This window comes from Vipera ursinii (assembly GCF_947247035.1).
Source record: "Vipera ursinii genome assembly, chromosome: 1".
NCBI classification, from domain to species: domain Eukaryota; kingdom Metazoa; phylum Chordata; class Lepidosauria; order Squamata; family Viperidae; genus Vipera; species Vipera ursinii.
In genome coordinates, this window is record NC_139512.1 from 254286082 (window position 1) to 254300444 (window position 14363).

Here is a 14363-nt window from a genome sequence, read left to right on the forward strand (position 1 = left end):
CTACCCCTGGTATAGGCAATCAATCCTATACGTTTTATACATTTTTTCCGTCGATTCGTAATGAAACGCAGGGACAGCAGCAGCTTCTCTACGGTGAAGAAACGAAAAGGCGATTAACCAAAGGGATCAATCTCCTTTGCTGCGCTATACTCTTTCCTCGGCGCTCCGCTTCTCTTCGCGGATTTGGCTAACTAACGTTAACTTTTAACTCTCCAGCAAGAGGGCGGGAGGAATCACATCCGGGCACACGCCCCTCTTCCCTTCAGTGGGCGTAGGTCACGTCAATAACCGGAGATGCGAATTAATTCGCCCGAAGTTAGCCAATGGGAGCCATGAGACAAGCTTGGCGTGAAAACAAGAGGGAACGTGACTTTTGCGGCGACACCGCAAAAAACAAAACAAAAAAAAACCACCACTTTTGCGGTGGTTTCTGGGAGTTGTGGTTTTCAAGGAGAGGCACTTCTCGGCCTGCCAAGATGCCGCCGGCTCCGGGATTAGTCGGTTCCGTGTCGCCTGCCCGGCTCTGCCTCGGCGGCCCTCGGCTGTAGACATGGCGGGGGGTGTGAAGAAGCAGGTCCGCTTTGCCCGGCTGGAAGAAGAGGGAGCGCCAGAAGCGGGAGCCCTCGGGGACGCCGCTGCGGAGAGAGCGGCCGCCGGAGAGTCGCCTTGGAAGGAACCACCCGGAAGCTCGGCGCGGCTTGCCCTTCAGCCGCCTGTAAAGGTGGCAGATGGCAGCGGTCGAAGAAGCCGGGCAGGAGGTGGCCTCGGCGCGGGAAAGCAGCAGGCGGCGGCGGCGGCTTCCCGGCGAGCCTCGAAGTGGTGCATTTCGGCTGCTCTTTGCGCCGCTTTCCTGGGCCTGGTAAGGAGGCGAGGAAGTAAGTCAGGCGGGCGAGCCAGCCGGGCATGGCGCAGGGTGGCAGCCGGCTTCGTCTTTCGACCACCCGCTGCCCCGCGGGCTCCCTGCCCTTCTGGCCGGGCCCGCAGCTTCCCGGGAGGGAAAGAAGTCCGGGGTGGGCGCTGCCCTCTCGCGCCCTTGGAAGAGCGGCAGTCGGCAGACACGCCAGCCCAGACCGAGTGGTTCTGCCCGGGGCTCTCTGTCTTCCCTAAGGAGAAAACATGGTCCTGCTGCGCTATGAACAAATGCAGACCCTCGGCCTTGGTCTTCAAGCCTAACATACAGGGAGTCCTCGAGGTACGACCGCACTTGAGCCCAAAATCTATGTTGCTAAGGGAGAAATTTGTTAAGGGAGCTTTGCTTTGCCATTTTATTTTATTTTTATTTTATTTTATTGAATTTATATACTGCCCTTTCCCGAAGGACTCAGGGCGGTTTACAGGGTATAATTTTTAAAACATTAATACAAAAATTAAGACCAATTTAAAAAAGATTAAACTAAGTCCCTGCAACATGTAAAACCCCAGTTAAAACCCTAATAATAATAATAATAATAATAATAATAATAATAATAATAATAATAATAATAATAATAATAATAATAATAATAATAATTTAATTTCTATACCGCCCTTCTCCCGAAGGAGTCAGGGCGGTGTACAGGGCAATACAATAAAATACAACATACAAAAAATTAAAAAATATTAAATATTACAGCCCAATTCAATACAATTAATACAATAACATTAAAATACCCCTAAACCCATCAGACCAGGCCGGCTTGTTCAAATAAATATGTTTTTAGGTCACGTCGGAAGAGGAGCGAAGGTCGGGAGCCATCTGGAGCTCCACCGGTAAACGGTTCCACAGGTCTGCTGCGCCCACAGAGAACGCCCTCCCCCTGGGGGCCGCCAGTCGACACACATTTTATGACTTTTCTTGCCACATTTGTTAAAGAGAATCACTGCATTGTTAAGTTAGTAACACAGTTGTCAAGTGAATCTGGCTTCCTCGTTGACTTTGCTTGTCAGAAGGTCACAAAAGGCGATAGGCGTGACCCCGGGACACTGCAACCGTCATAAATAGGAGCCAGTTGCCAAGCATCTGAATTTTGATCACATGAACATGGGGAATGCTGCAACGGACATAAGTGTGAAAAATGGTCATAAGTCATTTTTTCAGCGATGTAACTTTGAATGGTCACTAAATGAACTCTGGTAAGTTGAGGACTACCTGTACAATACACTCAGTATAATGCTGATGATCACAACCACTACATGACGCTGAATGTTTACATCCCACTCTTGTTTTGGAAATTTAAAATGGCCTGCCTGGCAGGTTTTCTGGTTTCATTTTTGCAACAATCATCTAGGTTGGGATGAGAGACAGTATCTGGCTCAAAAGCACTTTGTAAACGCTGTGGTCATCTTGAAGCTGGGTAACCCTGACTTCGAACCAGCATTTTAGTTTCCCTGCTGAAGAATAAATAAAATACTTCCTTTTGTTAATGAGTAGGTCATGTTCTTCATGATACCACTAGATGAGATTAACAAAAAGGCTTGGACTCAGATACTGTAGATGGAGGAATGTTATTTGGCTCCTTTTTTATTAGTGAGATATAAAAAATGTAACAAACATGAATTTACATATCAATAGAAGACAAAATAAAAGTCAATTAACTGAAGCTTAGCTTAGGTAGACGAAGTTTCTGATAGCAGAACTTTTTGGAGTGTGGTGCTGGTGAATGACCATAATAAAATTTGATTAGTAATGGTAAATTTATTTTGGATAGGGCTTCATTGCCCTTGGATGTTACAGGAATAATTCCTTATGGAGATGTTAGAGATGTTAGATATAGATGGATATTAGATGATATAGACAAATTGGCCAGAGATCTCTGGAGTGCCTGGGTATTTGTATTTTCATATTGACACATCTGTTTTCAAAAGATGTCCTTGAGGCCTATTGTGTAGAACCCCTCCTGATACAATTTGATAGTTGATGATTTGAGAAAGAAACCTCTTAGAGCAGGTCTAAGAATTTCTGAGAAAGAAATTTCTCCCATGAATGAAGGCAGATATATGTGTCCAGGATCCTGCAGAATTTTCTCTATTCTGGGAAATCTTCATGGGAGATTTCACCTGGTATGGTGCAGAATTTGAGTGTGTGAGCGACCTGATGCATAAGCACACAAACTCCACTCCAATACAACTATTCTTGTAAGCATAGATGCTTCTTCTAATAAGATGTCAGCAGTTGCAACTTTGGCCTTATCCAGGTGGTTTGCGTGATGAGTTCTTGGAACTTTTTCTGTGACACCTAAATAGGGTTATTATGGTCTCTAGTCGAGATAGCGAGGCAAAGGCCCCAGGATTGGCTCTACCGCCTCATCCTCCGGAAGAGAAATGAGGAGGGGGGCAGAGACAGGAGAGGCTATAAAAAGAGGCAGTTTGGGCAGGAGAGGGAGAGCCTTGGGAAGAGGAGTCAGCTGGAGCTGCACCAACGGGAAAAGGAGAAGGGGAGAGAGAGGAGAGGAAATCAAATAGGTCGGCCGGGAGCTGATCTACAACTTCTTTGGCAGCCATCTATGCTGGGCGCGCACACAGGTGGCAGCGACAAACAGGCAAGAAATGCAGTGGGGGAGGGGGTTGCCCTCCACGAGGAATGAAGAAAGGCAGCATCGGCTAGAGGAGAGGCATGTAGGGAGGGAGGGAGGACATGGCAATGAGAAAGAGGGAGGCAGAGAGCAGGAGGGAAATGGAAAGGAAGAGTTGGAAGAAAAAGCCGGGGGCTTGCTTTCCAGCAGGGAGGCTACACCTTTAAGAGAAAAGAAAAAAAACCCTGAAGCACAGCTGTTTGAAATAGGCGAGAGGTAGCGAGAGGAGAGGGGACGCGGTGGCTTAGTGGGTTAGGACGCTGAGCCTGTCGATCAGAAAGTCGGCAGTTTGGCGGGTCGAATCCTGAGTGCCACGTAGCAGAGTGAGCGCCTGTTACGCATCCCAGCTCCTGCCAACCTAGCAGTTCGAAAGCACGTAAAAATGCAAGTAGAAAAATAGGGACCACTATGGTGGAAAGGTAACAGCGTTCTGTGCGCCTTTGACGTCTAGTCATGCTGGCCACATGACCACGGAGACATCCTTGGACAAGCGCTGGCTTTTCGGCTTTGAAACGGAGATGAGCACTGGCCCCTAGAGTCGGAAACGACTATCACACATGTGCAGGGGAACCTTTACCTTTTACCTTAAGGTGAGAGGAGATGTTTATTGGCAGAAGCAAAGTTCCCATTTCAGCACTTTGGTTCTGGATCAGCTGAACAACAAACTGGGAGGGTGGAAGGATACTTAGGTGGTTTTGTGACTTTGAAGTTCTAGGATTTGTGCAATGTGGGCTTTGTGTTCTTAAGGGAGCGTTTGGCAATTTCTATTGTGTCTGATGGCTGATGTCCCATGTTGGATTTTGGGTTCTAATTCTATTGCTCTTCTATTGTTAGCTGTAAGTTTTGCTGCAAGGGATTTTGAAGTATTTTTTGTCCTGAATGGATTTTGCCTGTAGCATTCATTTACTTATGAATGGAGCTATTTGGGGAGGCTGCCTTAGCCTGCAGCCGGCTCCTTAACTTTCCTTTCTAGACAATAGCTAATTCTTAAAGGGGAATGTGCCTTTTTAAGCTAGTTCCCTCAGCAGCTTGTCTTTTCTGTCTCTGGAAGCTTTTCCTTGTTTGATAAAAATATGGAAGAGGGAAAATATGTTTTTTTTCCCAAATTCTTCCTTCAGAAGAAAGGAGATGGAAATAAGAGGGAGGCAGAGAAGGAGTGAGGGAGGGAAACAGGAAGGAACAGAGGAGGGAGGGAGATTGGAATGAAAGGGAGGGAGGGTCTGAAGGAAGTCCCGCCTTAGCACTTGTCCACCAGCAGCCCTGCCATTGACTTTGCTTGTCAAAAGGTTGCAAAAGGGGATCACCTGACCCTGGGACACTGTGAGTATCATAATATGAATCAAGTGCCAAGCATCCAAATATAAATCTTGTGACCCTGAGGATACTGCAACAGTCATAAGTGTGAAAAATGGTCATAAGTCACTTCAGGGCCATTGTAACTTTAAACAAGTCACTAAGCAAATTGTTGTTAGTCGAGGACTACCTGTACTTGATCACTTTTTTCCTTTTTTTGGGGGGGTCTTCCAAGTTTTTGACACCTTGCTAGGTGGTACTCAAATATTGCCATATCCTAAAAGTGATACAATCTGTAAAAAGGTTGAAAAGCCCTGCTCTAAAAGAACAATGGGACAAGCTGTTTGGTGAAGTGATTAAGGCATCAGGCTAGAAACCAGGTGACTGTGAATTCTATTTCCATTTGAGGCATAAAGTCAGTTGCGAGATCTTGAGCCAGTCACCCTCTCTCAGCCCTAGGTAGGAGACAATGGCAAACAGCGGCAAACCACTTCTGAAAAACCTTGCCAAGGATACTGCAGAGAGTTGTTTAGGCAGTTCCCAGGAGTCAAGATTGACTTAAAGACACCAAAAAAGAAAAGAAACCCTAAGCAATATAAGTTGGAGGGAGCAACAAATGGAACTAGTTCTGCTGCCAGGCCTTGTTTTGTAGGCTTCATAGAAACACCCTGTTGGTAATTGTGTTATTCTATGGTATCTGCACAGAACAGGGAGGGTAGATGTAGTCCATTAACTTCAGTCAGCCTTATTTCCAAATAAGCATGTTGAGGATTCTAAAGGTTGTAAATTAACTATTGAATTATTTGAACAATTTTGCAAAGCTTTATTAAGAACAGCTATTTTTTATTTCCTATTGATTTTATTTCTTTCTAGGGGATGGCTATTGCTATTCTAGGACCTACATTTCAAGACTTGGCTGCAAATGTGAACAAAAATGTCAGTCAAATTTCATATATCTTCGTAGGCCGTTCAATGGGATACTTTGGTGGTTCTCTAATTGGTGGAATACTTTTTGACTGCATGAACTCCAAGTTTCTTTTGGGTAAGTGGAAAAAAAGTGAATATGAATAATATAGATTGTTGTCCTTTTAGTAGAAGAGATGTTGCATATCTATCCCTAAGAGAGTAATACTTGTGTTTGCGGATATACTACTGTATTATACAATAATGAGAATTAGATAAAAAGCAATATACAAAGTTGAAAATCCTTCTACTTAGTGGATCAGAAATGGGACAGTAATTGCATCAGCTCTTTTCTTTTAACCTCTTCCTGAAGTTTTCTAACTTCATCTACATGTGTGTCCATTACAGGGATGAACAAAAATATTAGAGGGGACCTTGGAATCATGTAGTTCAGCTATCTGGAGCAAACTCCAGAAGAGTAGATTCTATCACCTCTTAAATTTCTCCTTACAAGCTCTTGGTTTTCTTCTGATTGTGCCCTAGTTGGTGCTCTTCCTGAAATGTAATGCTCAGAACTTAATATTCTGATTGCTGTCTTACTAAGCAATAAATCAGACTATTTTTACTCTGGCTTTTAGCTGTATTTAATCAAATGTCTCTACTGCATCCAACTTTCTGCAGTGGAAACCCTCAACAAAAACAGGATGAGTGCATCATTTGTAATATGCTGTATTCTTTGGAAAAGTATCAGGACTGGATTCTTATAGTCTTAGGCCAGAGGTCCACAACCTTTTGGGCACCAGGGACCGGTTCCGTGAAGAGAGGTTTTTCCGCGGACCGGAGGGTGTGTGGTTTTGCGTGTTGCCTGCATCTCGCAGATGGGGCTTTGGTTGTTTGTGCAGCCCGGTTGCTGGCATGCCACAGCCCGGTCACTGGTCCATGGACCGGGGGTTGGGGACCCCTGTCTTAGGCCAATGACTTTAGGATGTCATTCAAAAGCAATTTATATCAAAATAAGGAGCATAGAGAACTGAAATATATTGATACTTTCTGTTCAGCAATGCCGTCTACTAAAAAAGGTGAGTCATTCCCTCTTTAACATGGTCAAGGAAGTGCATTTTTATAGATTGCTTCCTTATTTGCATTAGTTATTTAGAACATTGTTTCAAGTTCTTTTTTTCTCATTTACTCAAGTGTTCTCAATCCTTTTGCCTTGGTTTCAGAGTCACAATTCTTTATTAACAAAGGACTTTTAAATATATAAAGATGTATCACATAGAGATACCACTGAACTGTTGTGCAAGTTTACTGGCATTGCTATATGAGACTGCCTTCCTATTTTTTATGTAAGATTTCCTTTTGCAGTCTACAGACTTTCAGTTGTATTTGGAACTGGCTTTTTCAGAGCTCCATTTTGTGCACCATTCCTGAGTCAGGGAGCCTTGCTTACCTCCTATTTCAATTACTGTAGCAGACTGTACATGGGACTGCCCTTGAAAAGCATTTGGAAGTGACAGCTAGCCTAAAACATGACAGGCTGGTCAAGGATGAGTATTTTCCATTATACATGGGTGACCCCATTGCTTTGGATGTTCCATTGGTTGCCAACTGGCTTCTGAATGCCATTGAAGGCGCTTATTGTCACCTTTAAAGTCTTATGGCTCCAGACTCAGTTATCTGAGGGACCACCTTCTCCATGTTCATCTGCCCATCCAGTCAGATGAAATAAAGTAATTTCTGGCCAGGTCTCATCTGTTCAAGAATGACACCTGAAGGCTCCTAGGAAACGGGCATTTGCAGTTGATGTTTTTATGCCTTGGATATAGTGAGCCCCTTCTCTCCTGGGTTTTAGAGAGCAGAGAAAACTCGGCTTTTCCATGTAGCCCAGAATGTTATGAATTTGGATGTAGTGGTGGTCATGTGACTTCATATGCTTTCCTTCATCTCTTTTTTTAAATTCATTTGGGGTGGATTTATTTGTGTAATTGTTGGAGGTGTTGTTGTATGAAGTTTGTGATTGTTAGTCACTTGACGCTTCAGGAATGGACAGCATACAAATAAACTCTTCAGAATTCTGCAAAAGTCAAGGTTTGGGGAAGGATGATAAGCAATTTTAAATTGATTGAAGCAAATTGTTTTCTATGCTGCATTATTTCTAAACTATTGAAGCAATATTTTCTAACCTTTGAGCAACCTTCTTGAACCTAAATCCAAAATATACTATTAGGAAGAAAGCCCCATAAAGATCAGTAGCATTATTCCAAATTATAAATGCTGATGACCGCAGCCTAAAACATGACTTCATTTGATATAAGACTGCTGCATTAATAAGCTACATTTCTCCATGATTTAGTAATAATTGTAAATACAAATCAAAATTATACTGGCTTTGAATTTAGTGGATTTAAAATAAAACACGAGCAATTTTAATTCTTAAAATGTTCTATTTGAATTTTTTTAATTATTTATGTTTATAGGCTTATCTATGCTGGGTACAACAGTAGGTCTGTATGCTATTCCATGGTGTAAGAAAGCCATCTTGTTAACAACCGCGATGTCCGTCATTGGTTTTGCAATGGGAATTCTGGATACAGGTAAAAAAAAAACTTACTACACATATGGTCTTTTTTCCCCTTCCATCATGTTGAGATCGTTCAGTAGAACTATGCTACATTCCTTTATAATAAATTATATGTTCCTAATACATTGCTAAGTGTGTATCGTGTGCATACAACATTTGAACCTGCAAATTTCCTTACTTGACTAAAGGCCAAACTAAATTTCACCACTTGGTTATATTTGCCTTTTCCCATTTGCATGCTATTTTTTGGGGGTGGTGTTGGTAAAAATTCAGAGACTGAGAACTGTATGTACTTTAGTCCTAAGATAGAGCTGAAGAGTCCTAAGACAGAGCTGAAGAAGCTTCTTGGATGAGAACCAAAACGTCTTCAAAAACCCCCCAGGAAAGTCCAGTTGCCTTGTGAAAAAAAGCATCTTTGGGATAGTCCTAAGAAAGTTGATTTGTATGTGGAAAAATTTCTTCACATAGGTGCTTTAACTACTTCAGTAATGTTCTGGCAATGGTTACAGGAGATCGTTGTTTTTGCTGAGGGGATCAAGAGAAATACTATAAAGACATGGAAAAGTGACTCAGAGTAGGACTGAGTGAGAGAGCAAGGGAGAAAACCAAAAGATTGTTTAAAAGAGTAAGACTAATAGATACGGTTCATGCGGTTTTCTTAACAATAGCATGGAGTTGGCTTGCCAAATAATATGCAGCCCTATAATTCTCTGGTAGTCTTAAGTTGGTCTGATCCTGCTAAGCCTCTAAGTGGGTATTGAACAGAAGTATAGCTTAGAAATCATAGAAAGTAATAGTTCCGCTTTAATCATACAACCTTTAGTTTGTGTATTGTGTTCAATTCTGAACACCATATTTAAAGTTTTAGAGAAACAAATACATTTAGGGATAGTTTGAAGAAATTAAGAATGTTTATCCTTCAGAAGACTGAAGGAGAATATGATAATACTTTTCAAATACTGGAAGAGTAAAATAATTGGAAGATCAAGGTCTGCTTTCTAGCGTTCCAGAGTGCAGGATATAGAATACTGTATTAAAGTTACAACAAGGAAAATTCCAACTGAAAGTTGGAAATAATTTCTTGAACTGTAAGAGCAGTTCAAATGGCTACTTCCTAAGTTGGGCTTCATTGAAATATAACATATAGGAAAGTGTAGCCATAAGAAAACGTAATTTAAAGAAATCAAAAGATGAAGAGAGCATATAGAAGAGATGGCCCTTCTGTAAGAATAGAGTATCAGATGAATGGCAGTATTCTTGGAACTTATTTTATTACTTTTGGTTAGATTTATATTCTGCTTTTCTTCTAGCAGCTTCCTCCTTCAGTTTTTCTCCACAGCAGTCCTGGAAACTAGGCTGGACTATGAAAGAATAACTAGTCCCAATTCAGCCACTGAACTTCCATGTCTGAGGATAGAGTTGAGTTTGGACCTCCCTAGTCTGGTACTAATAATAGGCAGCCTTGGCCTCTAGAGCAGGGGTCCTCAACCTTGGCAACTTTAAGGCTTATGGAATTCAACTCCCACAATTCCTCAGCCAGTTAGAGATTCCAGTTCATATTACTCCTGTCCACATTAATTTGGCCTGTTGGGAAAGGAGTCCAGCAACATCTGGAGGATCACAGGACTCCCTCTCCTCTGCTGACTTTGTGGTCATTTCACAAAGTTGAAAACGGGAATGACCTGTAATGATAAAGAAACAAGACAGCGAGGCAGAAGATTGCTTTGGTGAAGACAAAATTGCAAAAGTGTAGTACCTACCTTGAAAAGATGCAAGTTGGAATAGGAAGGGAACGGCATGTGTTAGGTGAAGATGTCACGTAACTCTATGAAACTTTTTCATGTGAAAATTTGACCCTGAATCTTTATCTTTCAGGTGGGAATGTTCTGGCTTTGGACACGTGGCAAGCAGAAGCTGGTCCACACTTACAGGCCTTGCATTTCAGTTTTGCCCTTGGCGCTTTTGTAGCTCCCATCCTGGCGAAGATGGCACTGGGTGGTTCTGCTCTTGAATTGCAGATACATCTGGGTAGCAGTATTGATAACCAGTCAGCTATGAATTCTCCTGGTGCTACGTTGTTGCCAAAGCTTCATTGGAACTGGAATTTTGTGTGGTCTTATGCTGTGATTGGCACTTACCTCTTACTTGTTGCATTGTTTTTCTTTGCTTTATATTTGAGGAGCAGTCCTGCTCGTGGTAGAACAAAACTTTCTGTGCAGAAATACCAAATAGCAAAATATCACCACGCTCTTGTACTACTTCTTTCTGTGTTTTTTTTTTGGTATGTTGGAGCAGAGGTCACCTACGGCTCCTACATCTTTACTTATGCAAAAACCTATGCCCATATGAAAGAAACAGAAGCAGCAGGGTTGAACGCTGTCTTTTGGGGAACCTTTGCAGCTTGCAGAGGATTGGCAATCTGCTTTGCTACCTGCTCTTATCCTGGATCTATGATCCTGATAAGTATCGTGGGCTCTACTGTGTCGTCACTCTTCCTGGTCCTCTTCAGTGTACACTCAGTTGCTCTGTGGGTTGGTTCCGCAGTCTATGGTGCCTCAATGGCTACTATCTTTCCCAGTGGCATTTCTTGGCTAGAGCAGTACACCACTGTTCAAGGGAAATCTGCAGCAATGTTTGTAATGGGTGCAGCTCTAGGAGAAATGTGTATTCCTGGGGCGGTTGGCTTCCTTCAAGGATATTTTCCCACTCTCCCAGTGCTCATGTACACTTCGTTGGGAGCCGCTGTCATGACAGCAGTACTGTTCCCTGTGATGTATAAATTAGCGACATCTCCCGATGATGCTAAATTGAAAGATGCTGGAGACAGGGAAGTTCAAGAAGCTTTATTGTCCAACACTTATCCTGAAGACGATGATGAGGATAATGAAATCAGAGAATGGAATGAAGTAGACTTTGAAATAATTGAGATGAATGACACACTAAAGAACTCTGTCATAGAGACCTCTAAGAAGATTCAAGGAGAATTTACTACCGCCATCTCCAGCCAGACTCCTTCAGAGAATTTGTCATTTAATTCTTCTCCTGTACTTGTCATCAGATCCCAAAAACAGAAGAGTTCAAATAAGAATGATTAAGCTGTCTTACTTTAGTGGAAAAAAAATTGAGATCAGAATTTCAACCCTAAGGTCATATATTATTTCAATATTGGTGGGAGGTTTGCTGAATTCTAAGCAAGTCCTTTTTATTTTAAAGTATGAGGGAAGTGGTAACTTCTAAAGAGGAATGGAACCCCTTTATTTAACCATGAGAGTGACTGAAAGACAAAGTATGTTTCCTAAATTTAATATTTTTTCAGGAAAGTGAAAGCTGTAATTTGAATAAACAAAATTTATGTGTTCTCCAGCAGTTCCCCCAACCTTTCCAGCTTGGCGCACCAGTGGGGGTGTCAGGTGGAGAGAGGGGAGGGTTTCGTGTGTGTGTGTGTGTGTGTGTGTGTGTGTGTGCCACTTCCACAAATGCAGCTTTGTGCATGCATGTGCACACTCACTCACTGCTTGTGTGGCCTGGTTACCAATGGGCCACGACCTAGGCCAAGGTCGGGGACTGGGGGTTGGGGAGTCCTACTCATCATTGGCTTATAAAATGATGTTTATAAACTATGTACTGTACCTGAAGGGGCTGAAGATTTAAGAATCTTCAATTCATTGATGTCATCTCTGGAAACAAGATAAATCTGGAAAATCAATCCTTGAAGACCTCTGCGTTTCTAACTCAACAGTTCCATGCGTTTAGATTGAATCCTAAATATATTCTATCCTAGTTAACGAATGATTTTTTTAAAAAAAAAATAAGTACATGACCACAGTCATGGTTAAATTAGCAAATGCATATTTTAAAATTTTGCTCAGAAGCACTTTGTATAACGGAAATACTTGCTGAAAAGTATTTGAGTTTATACTGATATAATAGTTATAGTAACCCTGTGGATTGAATAAACTGGAGGTTAAGATTGCTCATCGAGTTTAGCAGTGATGAACTATAATCTCAGGTTATGCTTTAAAAGCAGAGAACAGTCACCTGCAATTCCAACAGGAATCCCATGGCATTTTGGGTTTTCTAAAATATATGTTGTAGTCCATTGAAGACTTTAAGGGGTAAGGAAGGTGAATCTGTGCCTCAGAAATTTGATCAATTTCAAAATGCAAAGAGGGTTGTTTTTCTCTACCTGCATTTTCAAGTACGGATTATCCTTTAAAATAAAATGGTGTGTTTGTTCTCATCCCAGCTGCACTATAAAGTGACCTTATGTTTAAATAGCATGATACTATGGTACTTGATACATTCATGTAACTTCTTGGATAATTCAATTTTAAAATTAAAAACTAAGAAACTGCCCCTCAGAGATGTTCTATTATAAATGTTCTAGTATAAATTGGCAAAATCGGATGGTATCTTTAAAAAATTAACTTTCAGCAAATTGTTCAGATATAGTGGACACAACTATATTTGAAAATTCTAAATCTGTCAAGAGTTGGTGATGTGCACTGAAGACACCTTTCCCAATTTGTGCCTTCTGGATGTGTTTGAATGCAGCATTCATAATTCCTAGTCAGCAGGATCTTTGTGTTGGACAAAGATTATAGGAATTTAGAACCATAACATTTAGACATAATCAAGCTGGGGAGGTTAACTGAAAAAGTGACTTTCTTAATTATTAAATATTATCTGTGTGAAAAGAAAAATCAACGCTAGTTATTTTTACAGTACCAGTACGAGAAAGCCTTATTGTGGCTAGCATTGGACAAATAATGTTGAAATTTTGATCATTTGTTAAAAACTCTTGATGAAAATATATTCACTGATAATAATTTAACTGCCAGGATTAGATGCTTGTAAGTGTAAAATGAACACCAGGTATGATTAAAATTCATTGTTAGTATTTCTATACTACTGTAAATAGAGACTGAGTTGTGATGATGAGGATCATTTTAATGATTCTTATTCTTACTAGATAATTTAACTACAACTACTGCAGAAGCTTTCGTAGTGGGCTGACTGAAGTTACTGAATAGTAATTTACATGTGGAGTAGACAATTTTGAGTGTTTGGGATCTGCCTTCTCTCTGTGCACCAATAAACACGAAGTTATTCTGACGGCACTTTGGGTGCAGATGTAAATGTGGGGAAAGGAGACCAAGAAAACCTGAGGGCGATGAGTGGGCATTTTCTTACGTATTGTTGAATGTAACCCTTACTATCACTGGGGGAGATCATGGCTCCTGACAGTGTATGTATATTACATCTTTTTGGATGTGTGCATGTTGAAGTTAACAGTACAAAAAACTATGAAATTACTTTGACTTGTACCTTTTGATACTTTGTTCTGTTCTACAGTATGTTTTCCTTAAGTATTGCAATTATTGCTTGAATATGTTTTTTTTCTTGTGTGTTCCCAATGTTACAATAATTTTGTAATAAAAATGAAATAGGGAGTGTATTTACTGGGGAATTGGAAAATGTGATTTTTCTTGAATAATAGACTTGTTTATTAGGGAATCAAGTACAAATATTCGATTTTTTGTTAGAAAGTGAAAAAGGATCCAGTTGTCTTTCAAAATAAGCTATCATAGCCAGGGAAAACCAGAAGATGAAAGCCTTGGGCAACATCAAAGATGTAATACTCAGTATAGACTTTAAATAATTATTAGGAAAGGCTAACTATTTTGTGAAAAACAGCAACAAACAGGCAAGCTTTTATAAAACAAGAAAGAATTGGTATTAAAAGGACAAGAGAAATAAAATACATTAAAATGGGATTACTCGTGAGTAACCATGGAGATTATAGAGGCAAATGAGAGTGATAAGTAATAGAAAAATTATAGTGGTGTTCTTTACAAATGTGATTCTAAAATGATAAATATTTGTAGAGGGAAAAGACATACAAGAACTAATTGCAATAGATCAGACATGTCAAACACAAGGCCTGGGTGCCGGATCTGGCCCGCAAAGTATGTGGCCCACGAAGTCATCCTGGAAACAGTGAGGGAACAGCCCCTGCTTCCTTGGCCCTGGCC

The 14363-nt window shown here is 41.0% G+C and overlaps 1 protein-coding gene across 2 annotated transcripts; it reads left to right on the forward strand.

Moving 5' to 3' along the window:
* Nucleotides 1–436: 436 nt before the first annotated feature.
* MFSD4B (major facilitator superfamily domain containing 4B) lies at nucleotides 437–13786 on the forward strand. Of its 2 annotated transcripts, none has more exons than XM_083367847.1 (4): nucleotides 437–859; nucleotides 5718–5886; nucleotides 8225–8341; nucleotides 10204–13786. In XM_083367847.1, the coding sequence occupies exons 1-4, from the start codon at nucleotides 551–553 to the stop codon at nucleotides 11421–11423; spliced, it is 1815 nt and encodes a 604-aa protein (XP_083223973.1). In that variant the 5' UTR covers nucleotides 437–550; the 3' UTR covers nucleotides 11424–13786. The 2 variants fall into 2 exon arrangements, with proteins under 2 accessions (XP_083223973.1, XP_083223974.1); XM_083367848.1 differs by lacking the exon at nucleotides 437–859 and adding an exon at nucleotides 2912–3874.
* The last annotated feature ends 577 nt before the right edge of the window (nucleotides 13787–14363 follow it).

Bases quoted from the DNA above. Each gene is read 5' to 3' on its own strand.
- MFSD4B (XM_083367847.1), top strand. From the start codon at position 551: ATGGCGGGGGGTGTGAAGAAGCAGGTCCGCTTTGCCCGGCTGGAAGAA. The intron at 860-5,717 runs GTAAGGAGGCGA...ATTTCTTTCTAG, and splicing joins GCGCCGCTTTCCTGGGCCTG to GGGATGGCTATTGCTATTCT. The intron at 8,342-10,203 runs GTAAAAAAAAAA...TTTATCTTTCAG, and splicing joins AATGGGAATTCTGGATACAG to GTGGGAATGTTCTGGCTTTG.